General features: G+C 45.4%; 1 protein-coding gene across 2 annotated transcripts in view; it reads right to left on the reverse strand.

The window, feature by feature from the left end:
• Window positions 1-14,323, reverse strand: part of CHCHD3 (coiled-coil-helix-coiled-coil-helix domain containing 3) — a 476,827-nt gene that overhangs the window by 394,516 nt on the left and 67,988 nt on the right. For both annotated transcript variants that reach the window (XM_060246014.1, XM_060246013.1), the window contains exon 3: window positions 12,402-12,483. In XM_060246014.1, coding sequence (XP_060101997.1) covers window positions 12,402-12,483 — 82 coding nt within the window. The remainder of the gene's footprint in view (window positions 1-12,401; window positions 12,484-14,323) is intronic.

Genomic DNA, 14,323 nt, shown 5'->3' on the forward strand with positions numbered 1-14,323 from the left:
TTCTCTTACAGAATCCATGCTGAGTCTTCCTCAATAACTCGTGTTCATCAATGTGCCTACTCATTCTGTCCTTGATAATGGTTATCTCTCATCTTTCAGAGGTCGGTCAAATGAGTACCCACCTTGCTGGGGGTTAAACGTAGAGGACTGGGGAAGGCAAGGGCAAACCACCCCGTAAAAAGTCTTCCATGAAAACGTCGTGATGCGACGTCACCCCAAAGTCAGAAACGACTGGTGCTTGCACAGGGGACTACCTTCACCTTTACGATCATGTGTGAGATCATGTCACCATTGCTATGCTTTGCATTAGGATTACAGCATCCAGTACGAGATTTTATATAAACTGATTATACCTGTCTAACAGCATTGCTTTATACTGAGATCATTTGGGCTCTGATTAACAGAACACACTGTTACTTTCTGCATCAGAATTCGAAGGTGATTTTTTTTACACGCTGGATGTTTTCATTTTTGCATTTACATCTCACCTGTATTATATTACTAGACATTCTTTCTTCTATACTTTAAAATATACATCTTGTACAACCTGTGCATATGCACCAGATGCAGGACTTATTCCTAAGAGGCCTCATCCACATACCAGCCTTGTAACTATTAATCTCGCTTTGGAAATAAGTAATAACACGGGTTTTAACAATATTATAAGTATAATTCATCACATTGTGCTTTATGAATACTTAAACCGTTCTCTTTTTTTTTCAACAGCATTCAACAGCAACTACAACTAGGATGTACGTGTCCTTTTGTGATTCACCTAGATTTGCTGGAACACCGTTTGGCAGAGAATTTTATTACCTTTTATGGCTATCCAGGCTAAATGGCCAAGCCACACTGTTTTATGTGACCATGTGATCAGTTAGTTTGCCCTCTTAATCAACAAACTGCATGTATTCCAGCAACAATAACTGATCCCCTCATCTGGTGAAGTGTGCTTAGAGAGCACCCGAAAGCTTACGTTCTGAATAAAACTTGGTTGGTCTTAACGCTGCAACTTGACTCTTGCTTTGTTCAGCTGCTTCAGACCAACACGGCTGGCAACCTGGACCTTTTTTGCTCCAGCACTGATATATTCTTTGCCACTTCCTTGTAACGTATGCCTGTTTGTACCTCATATTGATTGACCTCTGAAGAAGGGCTTATCGGGCCAAGATGCATCAGGTACAGTAATTGGCCTTTGCGTGCATGTCATTTGTACTTTGTAACAAGGCTTTCATCAGGCCTGTATATGTTTTTAACTTAAAGACGTGTATTTTTACTTGTATCGAGTATACAAGAGAGAGTCAGTTTTGTGTAGTGGTTAAGTGCACAGACTCTTATCTGGGAGAACCGGGTTTGACTCCGCACTCCTCCACTTGCAGCTGCTGGGATGGCCTTGGGTCAGCCATAGCTCTCATAGGAGTTGTCCTTGAAAGGTCAGCTTCTGGGAGAGCTCTCTCAGCCCCACCTACCTCACAGTTTGTCTGTTGTGGGGGGAGAAGTAAAGGAGATTGTGACCGATCTGAGATTCAGAGTAAAGGGTGGGGTATAAATCCAATATCATACATCATCTTCTTCTACTACTACATCATCTTCATCATCTTCTTCTCCTTCTCCTTCTTCTTCTTCATCTTCATCATCATCTTCTTATTCTTATTCTTCAGGGCCAACTGTAAGTTACATGAGGATTGGCTACATCAGGGGTGTGTGGCTTAATATGCAAAGGAGTTCCTGCTACAAAAAAAGCCCTGTATATACTTCTAGGCAAGAGGTGTGTGAACACCTATTGCTCAGATCCCTGTCGAACTTGGAAGCCAGGGACGATCACTCTTATCCTTGCTACCAGATGACTTTATGCTGCAGTTACATAGAAACTTAGAGCTGGAAGAGACCCCGAAGGTCCTCTAATCCAATCCCTAGTGCAATGCAGGAGATTCATAGTTATCTCCCCCTCCTCACTCCTTCAGTGACCCCCTACTCTATGCTCAGAGGAAGTCAAAGATATAAGGAATGTTTAAACGGCCATCAATGGCTATTAGCCACAGCGTATTGTTGGAGATCTTTGTCTGGGGCAGTGATGGTCTGTATTCTTGGTGCTTGGGAGGGGGCAACGATAGAAGGGCTTCTGGTGTCCTGGCTGTCTCGGGCAGCGATGCTCTGTATTCTTGTGCTTGGGGTGGGGGGGACAACAGTGAGACGGCTTCTAATGTCCTGCCCCGACTGCTGGCAAATGGGGGGGTTTTGGCCACTATGTGACACAGAGTGTTGGACTGGATGGGCCATTGGTCTGGTCCAACATGGTTTCTCTTGTGTTCTTATGTGTCCTCATATTTCCTCATCTTAGTCTCCCTTAGTTTCTTCTCAAAAAGTCCTCCTTTAAACTTTGCAGCTTAGACTCCAGCTCAGGAGGTGGTGGCGGCTACAAGCATAGACAGTTTCAAGAGGGGATTGGATAAACATATGGAGCAGAGGTCCATCAGTGGCTATTAGCCACAGCGTATTGTTGGAATTCTCTGTCTGGGGTAAGTGATGCTCTGTATTCTTGGTGCTTGAAGGGGCAACAATGGGAGGGCTTCTGGTGTCCTGGCCCCACTGATGGACCTCCTGATGGCACTTGGCTTTTTTGGCCACTGTGCGACACAGAGCGTTGGACTGGATGGGCCACTGGCCTGATCCAACATGGCTTCTCTTATGTTCTTACGTTCTTAAATCGCCTGGAATATTTAACATTTAACCACGGTTAGGGCTGCCACTTTCCAACCCCATATTTTTGGTGATGGGTATAGAAACATCCGCACCCTGCAAAAACTTAACACACCCATCAGCTTTTTAATATTTGACGCCCATACTATTAGTGGCTCCGTACAATTATACCATTTTCATTTTCTCTTCAACTTCAGGAAGCACAGAACGCACTAAAGAGATTAAGAACAGACAGACGAACCACGATCATGTATTCAGCATGTTTTTTTCAAATTAGAAATCTGAGCTCCACAAATTAAAGCTTTCAAGTACCTTTATATTCGATGTCAAGTTTACTACAAAAAATGCAAACGCGAGAGAATGGCAGCTCTTTTTAAGGACGCGTAAAAACGCGGCTACAAAATAATGCATGCCACGGCCTGTGAAAAGATGTAAAGACCATGCAAGAGACATGAAGCCATAAACTCACGGTGAGAGCATGAATGTCACCTCAAGCACAAAGAGGAAGAGCTAACGGTGACAAAGTGGCACAGCTCAAAATTAAATTGCTGGCATTAGAAATAATAATTAAAAAAAAACCCACCCAAATGAGATCTGCTATATAGCCCTAGTAGCACACCAGCTTTTACATCCGCTAACGCAAAGTGCTCGAGTGAACCTCGAGCAAAAAGCCAGGTTTGATGCATGAGATTTCTTTTTGACGCGAGCACAATCTAACTACATATTTCTCCAAGAAAGGAAATTAGATGAGTGTCCCCCCCCCCCCCAACACACACACAATTTGCTCTTGCAGGTAGCAAAAAAGTGCGACTCCGATGTCAAAGGCTAGAGGGTCAGAAGCGGTGACATTTTTCTCTCTGTCGAAGAGCCTGACACAGCTGACATATGGACTGTGGGAGTCGATGAGGAGTTAATCACAGCTGTACGGCTCTTGCTATTCACATGTGTCCCATTAGGAGCCTGCCAGATTGTCCTAGGACAGCAGCCATGGTATATAACCCCACAGAGTATTCTTTCAATCAGGGAAAGAAATAGTCATTTTGAGCAAAAGGCTACAGGGACCCGTGAGTGCCTCGACCCAGGTGCGAATCGCACCGTGCAATTCCACTGACGTATCACAGCACTCGGCTGATAAAATATTCGCTGTTGTGCACTGAGGTTTAAGAAGCAGGCCCTGCCATGAGAATACATTGTTTTATTTTTTAAAAAAAAAAACCAATCGCTATCCTTCTTGAGGCTAAGTTCGACTTGGTGGTGGAAATGCCGTCGAGTTGAAAACGACTTACAGCAAGCAGTCGGGTTAGAATGGATAAAAGGAAGCCCTTCTTCACCCAAAGGGATTCACAGCCACAGGAGGTGGTGGCGGCTACAAGCATAGATGGCTTCAAGAGGGGATTGGATAAAGATATGGAGCGGAGGCTATTAGCCACAGGGTATTGATGGAACTCTCTGTCTCGGGCAGCGATGCTCTGTATTCTTGTGCTTGGGGTGGGGGGGACAACAGTGAGAGGGCTTCTAATGTCCTGCCCCGACTGCTGGCAAATGGGGGGTTTTTTGGCCACTGTGTGACACAGAATGTTGGACCGGATGGCCATTAGCCTGATCCAACATGTATTCTCTTATGTTCTCATGTGACACAGAGTGTTCGACCGGATGGGCCACTGGCCTGATCCAACATGGCTTCTCTTCTGTTCTTATGTGACACAGAGTGTTGGACTGGATGGGCCATTGGCCTGATCCAGCATGGCTTCTCTTATGTGACACAGAGTGTTGGACTGGATGGGCCACTGGCCTGATCCAGCATGGCTTCTCTTATGTGATACAAAGTGTTGGACTGGATGGACCATTGGCCTGATCCAACATGGCTTCTCCTATGTTCTTTTGTGACACAGAGTGTTGGACTGGGTGGGCCATTGGCCTGATCCAACATGGCTTCTCTTCTGTTCTTATGTGACACAGAGTGTTGGACCGGATGGGCCATTGGCCTGATCCAACATGGCTTCTCTTATGTTCTCATGTGACACAGAGTGTTGGACTGGATGGGCCACTGGCCTGATCCAACATGGCTTCTCTTCTGTTCTTATGTGACACAGAGTGTTGGACTGGATGGGCCATTGGCCTGATCCAACATGGCTTCTCTTCTGTTCTTATGTGACTCAGAGTGTTGGACTGGATGGCCATTGGCCTGATCCAACATGGCTTCTCTTCTGTTCTCATGTGACACAGAGTGTTGGACTGGATGGGCCATTGGCCTGATCCAACATGGCTTCTCTTATGTTCTCATGTGACACAGAGTGTTGGACTGGATGGGCAACTGGCCTGATCCAACATGGCTTCTCTTCTGTTCTTATGTGACACAGAGTGTTGGACTGGATGGGCCATTGGCCTGATCCAACATGGCTTCTCTTCTGTTCTTATGTGACACAGAGTGTTGGACTGGATGGGCAACTGGCCTGATCCAACATGGCTTCTCTTCTGTTCTTATGTGACACAGAGTGTTGGACTGGAGGGGCCACTGGCCTGATCCAACATGGCTTCTCTTATGTTCTTATGTGACACAGAGTGTTGGACTAGATGGGCAACTGGCCTGATCCAACATGGCTTCTCTTATGTTCTTATGTGACACAGAGTGTTGGACTGGAGGGGCCATTGGCCTGATCCAACATGGCTTCTCTTATGTTCTTATGTGACACAGAGTGTTGGACTGGATGGGCAACTGGCCTGATCCAACATGGCTTCTCTTCTGTTCTTATGTGACACAGAGTGTTGGACTGGATGGGCAACTGGCCTGATCCAACATGGCTTCTCTTCTGTTCTTATGTGACACAGAGTGTTGGACTGGAGGGGCCATTGGCCTGATCCAACATGGCTTCTCTTATGTTCTTATGTGACACAGAGTGTTGGACCGGACGGGCCATTGGCCTGATCCAACATGGCTTCTCATATGTTCTAAGGGTCTTATGACCCTGTAAGGCATGCAGCCCGGGGGCCGAATCAGGCCCCTGAACAACTGGCTGTCATCTACTTCCTTCTCTCTCTCTTGCTTCCTTTGTTTTGTTTGTTTTGCAAAACAGTTTGTTTTGCATGGCTTGCTCCATTGGACAGGAGCTACAGAGGAAACCCCCTATTTTCTCCATTGGCTGAGGCTCCTCCCTTAGGAAGGAAGGAGGGCAGGGAGAGCTTCCTTTGCCAGGCTCTCTCAATCTCACAGCAGAGCAATCGCACACTGTCTTGACATTTTCAGTGAGTTATCTACCACGACCCCAAGATCTCTCTCTTGGTCAGTCTCTGCCAGTTCACACCCCATCAACTCATATTTGTAGCTGGCAAGCCGACAGATATCCAGGTCCCAGAGAGGTATGATCTAGCTAGAATCGGTGGCATGCAGTTACTAGGTTTGTTCAAGGAGAGATCAGCTCTGTTTTGTCAGTCATACGGTAAATTGGTGTCCTGATTTTAGACAGCCTGGGGAGTGCTAAATCAGATTGATGTGAGCTGATCTCCAGTGTGAGTTGCTCAGGTGCATTTAACAACTTCCAGACAAGTGGTCCAACATACAGTGTTTAACCAATACTTGTTTTATTAATAGTTCAAACAGTATTACATTTGAAAATAAAACAGAAAACCACTGGAGACATAAACAGATACATTGCTATAACTAATGTGATACAATCCTTCAGAGTTCCATGCTCTTTAACTTGTTCATGAATGATTTGGAGTTCGGAGTAAGCAGTGTAGTGACCAAGTTTGCAGAGTACACTAAATTGTTCAAGGTGGTGAGAACCAGAGAGGATTGTGAGGAACTCCAAAGGGATCTGTTGAGGCTGGGTGAGTGGGCGTCACCATGGCAGATGAGGTTCAATGTGGCCAAGTGCAAAGTAATGCACACTGGGGCCAAAAATCCCAGCTACAAATACAAGTTGATGGGGTGTGAACTGGCAGAGACTGACCAAGAGAGAGATCTTGGGGTCGTGGTAGATAACTCACTGAAAATGTCAAGACAGTGTGCGATTGCAATAAAAAAGGCCAACGCCATGCTGGGAATTATTAGGAAGGGAATTGAAAACAAATCAGCCAGTATCATAATGCCACTGAATAAATCAATGGTGCGGTCTCATTTGGAATACTGTGTACAATTCTGATCACCGCACCTCAAAAAGGATATTATAGCATTGGAAAAAGTCCAGAAAAGGGCAACTAGAATGATTAAAGGTTTGGAACACTTTCCCTATGAAAAAGGTTAAAACGCTTGGGGCTCTTTAGCTTGGAGAAACGTCGACTGCGGGGTGACAAAATAGAGGGTTACAAGATTATGCATGGGATGGAGAAAGTAGAGAAAGAAGTACTTCTCTCGCTTTCTCACAACACGAGAACTTGTGGGCATTCAATGAAATTGCTGAGCAGTCGGATTAAAATGGATAAAAGGAAGTACTTCTTCACCCAATGGGTGATTAACATGTGGAATTCCCTGCCACAGGAGGCGGTGGTGGCTACAAGCATAGCCACCTTCAAGAGCGGGTTAGATAAAAATATGGAGCAGAGGTCCATCAGTGGCTATTAGCCACAGTGTGTGTGTGTATGTGTGTATATATATATATTTGGCCACTGTGTGACACAGTGTGACATCAGGCCACTGGCCTGATCCAACATGCCTTCTCTTATGTTCTTATGAAACAGAACGACCACAAGTAAAACGCCGCAGGAACCTTGGGGGGTGGGTCTCAGCACATAACAAATTGTTCCGTTTCGAAAGGTTAGCATTAATTACATTAACACCAACACAGAAACACTAAGCACATTTCCTCGTGAAAACCAAAAATCAATTAAGCCCAGGTGTAATATTTCAAAGAAGAGAGATTTCACCATAATGCATTGATTCGCTTTAGTATTCAATCAAAGAGACGTTATATATCGGGGGGGAGGGGGGAGAGAACAGCATTTATACCTTGGCATCCAATTATATACAACGTTAATCTAATTCAATTACATAATAATATAGTGCCGCGAGAGAAACAAGAGATGTTATGGGGAGGCAATTTTTTGGAGTACTAATTACAATCTTACTTAAGAATAATGAGCCTGTTCAGCACCACTCAGTACTAGAAAGAGCAATGTGCTGCGTGTTATCTGAGTTATGCCCACTTTTGAAATCTGGGCACACCTCTACAGAACTCTCCCAAAATTTACCTTTTCTGTGACCTTGGGGAAGGCTCACATCTCTGTGCCACAGTGCTCATTTTCATGCAAGCATTCAGGCCTCAAAGAGACTCCTCAAGAAACAAAAAAGTACACGCTGTGTTTTGAGATGCTAGTTCAATATATTCATGCAAACAAACGAATAATCTAATAACCAACCAACAGTCTCCAGAAAGAACCAATAATGGCAACATTCCAAAAGTTTTTTTTTTTAAGAGAAAGAAGTACTTTTCTCCCTTTCTCATAATACGAGAACTTGTGGACGTTCAATGAAATTGCTGAGCAGTCGGTTTAGAACTGATAAAAGGAAGTCCTTCTTCACCCAAAGGGTGATTAACACATGGACTTCACTGCCACAGGAGGTGGTGACGGCTACAAGCATATACAGCTTCAAGAGGGGATTGGATAAGCATATGGAGGAGAGGTCCATCAGTGGCTATTAGCCACAGCTTATCGTTCGGGCTTTCTGTCTGGGGCAGTGATGGTCTGTATTGTTGGTGCATGGGGGGACACAGTGGGAGGGCTGCTAGTGTCCTGGCCCCACTAGTGGACCTCTTGATGTCAGCTGGGAGGTTTTTTGGCCACTGTGTGACACAGAGTGTTGGACTGGATGGGCCATTGGCCTGATCCAACATGGCTTCTCTTATGTTCTTATGTGACACAGAGTGTTGGACTGGATGAGCCATTGGCCTGATCCAACATGGCTTCTCTTATGTTCTTATGTGACACAGAGTGTTGGACAGGATGGGCCATTGGCCTGATCCAACAGGACTTCTCTTATGTTCTTATGTGACACGGAGTGTTGGACTGGATGAGCCATTGGCCTGATCCAACATGGCTTCTCTTATGTTCTTAAGTGACACAGAGTGTTGGACTGGATGGGCCATTGGCCTGATCCAACAGGACTTCTCTTATGTTCTTATGTGACACAGAGTGTTGGACTGGATGGGCCATTGGCCTGATCCAACGTGGCTTCTCTTATATTCTTATGTTCTTAAAGGTGCAGAGTCTGTTACAAGTCCATGTTTCAGGACTCAAGCCCTGCTTCAGGCTGGCATCATAAGAAGAGGAGAATCCCATTTCCATTAACAACTTTACTTCACGTAACGAGGTCCTGATTGTGCTCTTCAATGTGGCAAAGCTCAACTGATTCAGAGTCTCGGGTATCGCCTCTCCTCTCCTCAGAGTCTCCAGCATCTCCAATTAAACAAAAACCATACAGGATTGGGAAAAGCTTTCTGCTTGAAACTGTAGAGCAGGAATGTGAAACTCATTTGTTATGAGGCCTGGATCAGACACAAATGAGACCTTGTCGGGCCGGGCCGTGTGTGTCATAAAATATAATGCCACGTAGCAGAGATATAAACTTTATAAAGGACACAGACAAACACAATTAAGGTTTTTTTAAAACTTGCAATATTTTGTTTATTTCGCAGTCTCTGTTGACACCTCTTGCTCTGAGTTACTGCATCAAAATCTGTTAACACTGTCTGTGCTGTAGCAATCTTGAGTATGCTGTTCAGGTGTATGTCTCTAAGATGCAAACCTGCTTTTGATTTATTGACATCCATTACTGAAATCTCATGCTCTGCGCTTTAAGCCTAAGACCCAGAGGAAAACATGAGATGGCTGGGCATTCCAAGCTTTTGTTCATAAGTTGCTTCACGTGCTGGTCAACCAATGGATAAAATAGAGGCTTTGCTCTGCAGCTTCTGTGTGATCCCCGGGCCGAGAGAGGCAAGATTAAAGTCTACCAGAGAGAGAGCTTTCTCAACTGCTGCCCCCTATTGGTAGAATCAGCAGCCGGAAGAGGTTAGGCCCTTGCGGCACCTTGTCAAGTTCCACAAGACCTGCAAGACGACACTCTTTCAGTTGGCCTTTAATTGATTTTGAACAGCCAATACAGTAGCAGGGAATGACATCTAATAAATACTGTAGCCATCGGAAATGATACAACATCAACGATATTTGCACCAGACTGTTTGAGCTGTATTTTAATTATGATGTATTTAATGTTACAAATTGTTTTATTATGATTTTATGGGTTGAGAGCCGTCCTGAGTCTGCTTCGGCAGGGAGAGCGGGATATAAATCTAATGAACCTTAAACCTTATTGAGCAAGCATGGCAAAGAAGAAGAAGAAGAACTGCAGATTTATACCCCGCCCTTCTCTCTGAATCAGAGTCTCAGAGTGGCTCACAATCTCCTATATCTTCTCCCCCCCCCCCCACAACAGACATCCTGTGAAGTGGGTAGGGCTGAGAGGGCTCTCACGGCAGCTGCCCTTTCAAGGACAACCTCTGCCAGAGCTATGGCTGACCCAAGGCCATGCCAGCAGGTGCAAGTGGAGGAGTGGGGAATCAAACCCGGTTCTCCCAGTTAAGAGTCCGCGCACTTAACCACTACATCAAATTGGCTCTACACCAAAGCAAGCTGTGATGCAGAAAGAAACAAGAGAGGGAGAAGGAAACAGTGAATTTCTTGAGGGCCTGTTAGGAGCCTTCTGGGGGCCTGATCCAGCCCTCAAGTCGCATGTTTGACACCTCTGAGAGAACTATTACCATCAAAGTAGCTAGTACTAGAATAGATCAGTAGTACCCAATTTTGGAGGTATGGTGACCTATAAGTCCAAATTTACTTGGTACTCTACTTCAGCAGTCCCCAACCTTTTTGGCACCAGGGACCATTTTGTGGAAGACGATTTTTCCGGGGACCGGGGGAGGGAGCCAATGGTTTCGGGATGATACAATTGCGCACTTTATTTCTATCAGTTTGGTGTGGTGGTTAAGTGTGTGGACTCTGATCTGGGAGAACCGGGTTTGATCCCCACTCCTCCAGTCACAGCTGCTGGAATGGCCTTGAGTCAGTCATAGCCCTCACAGAGCTATCTTTGAAAGGGCAGCTTCAGGGAGAGCTCTCTAAGCCCCACCTACCTCACAGGGTGTCTGTTATGGCAGAGGAAGGTAATAGAGATTGTGCGCCACTCTGAGACTCTGAGATTCGGAGTGGAAGGCAGGATATAAATCCAGTGTCTTTTTCTTACTATTATTCTTATAATTACTACATTGTAATATATAATGAAATAATTATAAAACTCACGGCCTGGTTGCTAACAGGCCACGGACTGGTACCAGTCCACAGCCCGGGGGTCGGGAACCCCTGCTCTACTTGATACAGTGACTCATCCAAGGCTAACCCAAGGTTTTTTGGTGCCCTAACCAAGCTATGACCTTGGCACCCATCTAGTTCCGCATTCCTTTTTCCACAGTGGCTGAGCAGGTATTTTTGAGAAACCAACAAACATCACATAAAGAGTTCACTGGGAGTGGAGTCCCACTTGGAAGAACTTTCCAAGTACAATCAAGAGTTGGGCAGGCAGACTGGAGAGGTAGCCTGGAGAGGAGGCGGCTGAGAGGTGATAGGTGATCACCATCTTCAAGGACTTGAAGGGATGTCATACAGAGAATGGGGTGGAATTGTTTTCTGTGGTCCCGGAAGGTAGGACCAGAACCAATGGGTTGAAATTAAATCAAAAGGGTTTCCGGCTCAACATTAAGAAGAACTTCCTGACCGTTAGAGCGGTTCCTCAGTGGAACAGGCTTCCTCGGGAGGTGGAGGGCTCTCCTTCCTTGGAGGTTTTTAAGCAGAGGCTAAATGGCCCTCTGTCAGCAATGAAGATCCTGTGAATTTTGTGAGTTTCCTGCACTGTCCAGGGGGTTGGACTAGATGACCCCAGAGGCCCTTCCAACTCTAGGATTCTATGATTCTATGACCGACACTTATGATTTTTAAAAGCGGTCGATTGGCTTTTGTTTTATTTATAACTGGAAATATTCTTACGTATAGAACCAGACTCTTCACCGACCTGTGCCTTCAAGATCTATTGAAGATTCGCAATGAAAGCATAAGCAAAGCAAGAGTAATTTATAGGAAAACAAAAAGCGCTGTTTTCACTAAGATGTATCATAGCATGTTCTATAGAATAACAGGCAACACATCTTTCTCCCTCCCTGCGAAAACACCAACCAAACCTGACTCTATCCCTTTGTATCTTCAAACACGAGTGTATCTTCTTTAAGGCAATTCTACATTTCCCCTGCTGTTAAAATTTTCTCTCTTGATCAGCCTGATGAATGCTGAGACAAAAGGCCTCTGTGCTCCTTCTAGAGCTGTTCCATTGCTAGGCAAACTGTTTACTAAAGCTCTAGAGAGGGAGAAACAAAAGAGACTGAATAGTAAAATTTAAAAAAGCAATAAATATGAAGTTCAAAGTGAAATGGATGCCGTTAGAATGTGAGCCACAAAGGGGAAAAACACACACCGTCTCTCATTTCTGTTCTGTTTAACCCTACGCCGCCAAAATAAACACAAATACTATCAAACCTTTCTTTCACAGGCGAAGACTCTGCTTTTATAGGAAGCGGAATTTACTCTCCTCATTTAATGCAACGCTACAATAAAAACCAACAGAAACTGTAAAAGATCAATCGATTCTTAAAACAAACCGTTTCTGAGTTTCAGCATCTCTCCTGGCGTGCTCCAATGCCAATTCTTCCGCTATTCTTCTCTTTAGGTCTTCTTCATTCACTACAATTAAAAAAGGAGGAAACGGTAAATGCCACGAGTGTCATAGAAATGTTGCCACAATGTGCCAGTTTGGTGTAGTGGTTAAGTGTGCGGACTCTTATCTGGGAGAACCGGGTTTGATTCCCCACTCCTCCACTTGCACCTGCTAGAATGGCCTTGAGTCAGCTATAGCTCTGGCAGAGGTTGTCCTTGAAAGGGCAGCTGCTGAGAGCCCTCTCCAGCCCCACCCACCTCACAGGGTGTCTATTGTGGGGGAGGAAGGTAAAAGAGATCGGGAGCTGCTCTGAGACTCTTCAGAGTGGAGGGCGGGATATAAATCCAATATCTTCATCTACCTCACAGGGTGTCTGTTGTGGGGGGAGGAAGGTAAAGGAGATTGTGAGCCGCTCTGAGACTCTTCAGAGTGGAGGGCAGGATATAAATCCAGTATCTTCATCTTCTTCTTCTTCTTCTTCTTCTTCTTCACAAAGAGGGGTCAGGGGATTTTGCAATCAGTTTTTCATTTTTAAAATTTATTTTATTAACAAAATGTGAATCTTGCCTTTCTGCCCTTGCAAGGATCACCACGACAGCTAATACTTTAAAACATGCATGATAACATCACATGATAAAACAGTAGAAAAGAGCAAAAGTCTAGTAAATACCTTTAAAGGTAAAGGTAGTCCCCCTGTGCAAGCACCAGTCGCTTCCGACTCTGGGGTGACGTCGCATCACGACGTTTTCACGGCAGACTTTTTATGGGGTGGTTTGCAATTGCCTTCCCCAGTCATTTACACTTTCTCCCCAACAAGCTGGGGGCTCATTTTACCGACCTCACAAGGATGGAAAGCTGAGTCAACCTTGAGACGGCTACCTGAACCCACCTTCTGCGGGATCCAACTCAGGTCATGAGCAGAGAGCTCAGACTGCAGTACTGCAGCTCTACCACTCTGCACCACGGGGCTGTTTAGTAAGTACCTTTAAAGACCATGAAATTTTGTGGCAGGTTAGTGTAAGGTTTTGCCCAATCACAAGGCTCCTTAGGTTGGTTCAAAAGAAGCTCAAAGCAAACTTTAATGACATGCATAGCAAGATCAGGTCTGGCCAGACTGAAATGAACTGGCAGACCCTTAACGCTTATAGCAGGGGCGTCAAACATGTGGCCAGGGGCTGAATCAGGCCCCTGGAAGGTTCTTATCAGACCCCCGAGAACCTAGCTGTCACCTGCTTCCTTCTCCCTCTCTCTTCCTTCTGCATAACAGCTTGCTTTGCAAGGCTTGCTCAACTGCACGGGAGCTACAGAGGCAAAACCTCTATTTCTGCAGCTGCCAGTGGAGGAGTGGGGGAATCAAACCCGGTTCTCCCAGATAAGAGACCACACATTTAACCACTACGACAAACTGGCATAATCGTCTCAGGAGGGACGGTGGCTCAGTGGTAGAGCATCTGCTTGGGAAGCAGAAGGTCCCCAGGTTCAATCCCCGCATCTCCAAAAAAGGGTCCAGGCAAATAGGTGTGAAAAACCTCAGCTTGAGACCCTGGAGAGCCGCTGCCAGTCTGAGAAGACAATACTGACTTTGATGGACCAAAGGTCTGATTCAGTATAAGGCAGCTTCATATGTTCATATGTCCAAAAACTTCTGTGTGAAACCCAATAAAGTCACTAAGATTTATGCCGCACCATCACTTTAGATGGGCTTGCTCAGGAAGAGCTGGCGGGGGGGTCGTGCCCTTTGATACTTGTCCTCCTCCCCCTTAGCACCCCACCAATCCACCCCTTTCACAAACAGCTGTCATCCTGGCTGCACTTCCAACGCAGCAAAACGTTTTACGCTGCAATTGATGTTCCGATTAATCTCAA

This window comes from Heteronotia binoei, chromosome 8 (genome assembly GCF_032191835.1).
Source record: "Heteronotia binoei isolate CCM8104 ecotype False Entrance Well chromosome 8, APGP_CSIRO_Hbin_v1, whole genome shotgun sequence".
NCBI lineage: Eukaryota > Metazoa > Chordata > Lepidosauria > Squamata > Gekkonidae > Heteronotia > Heteronotia binoei.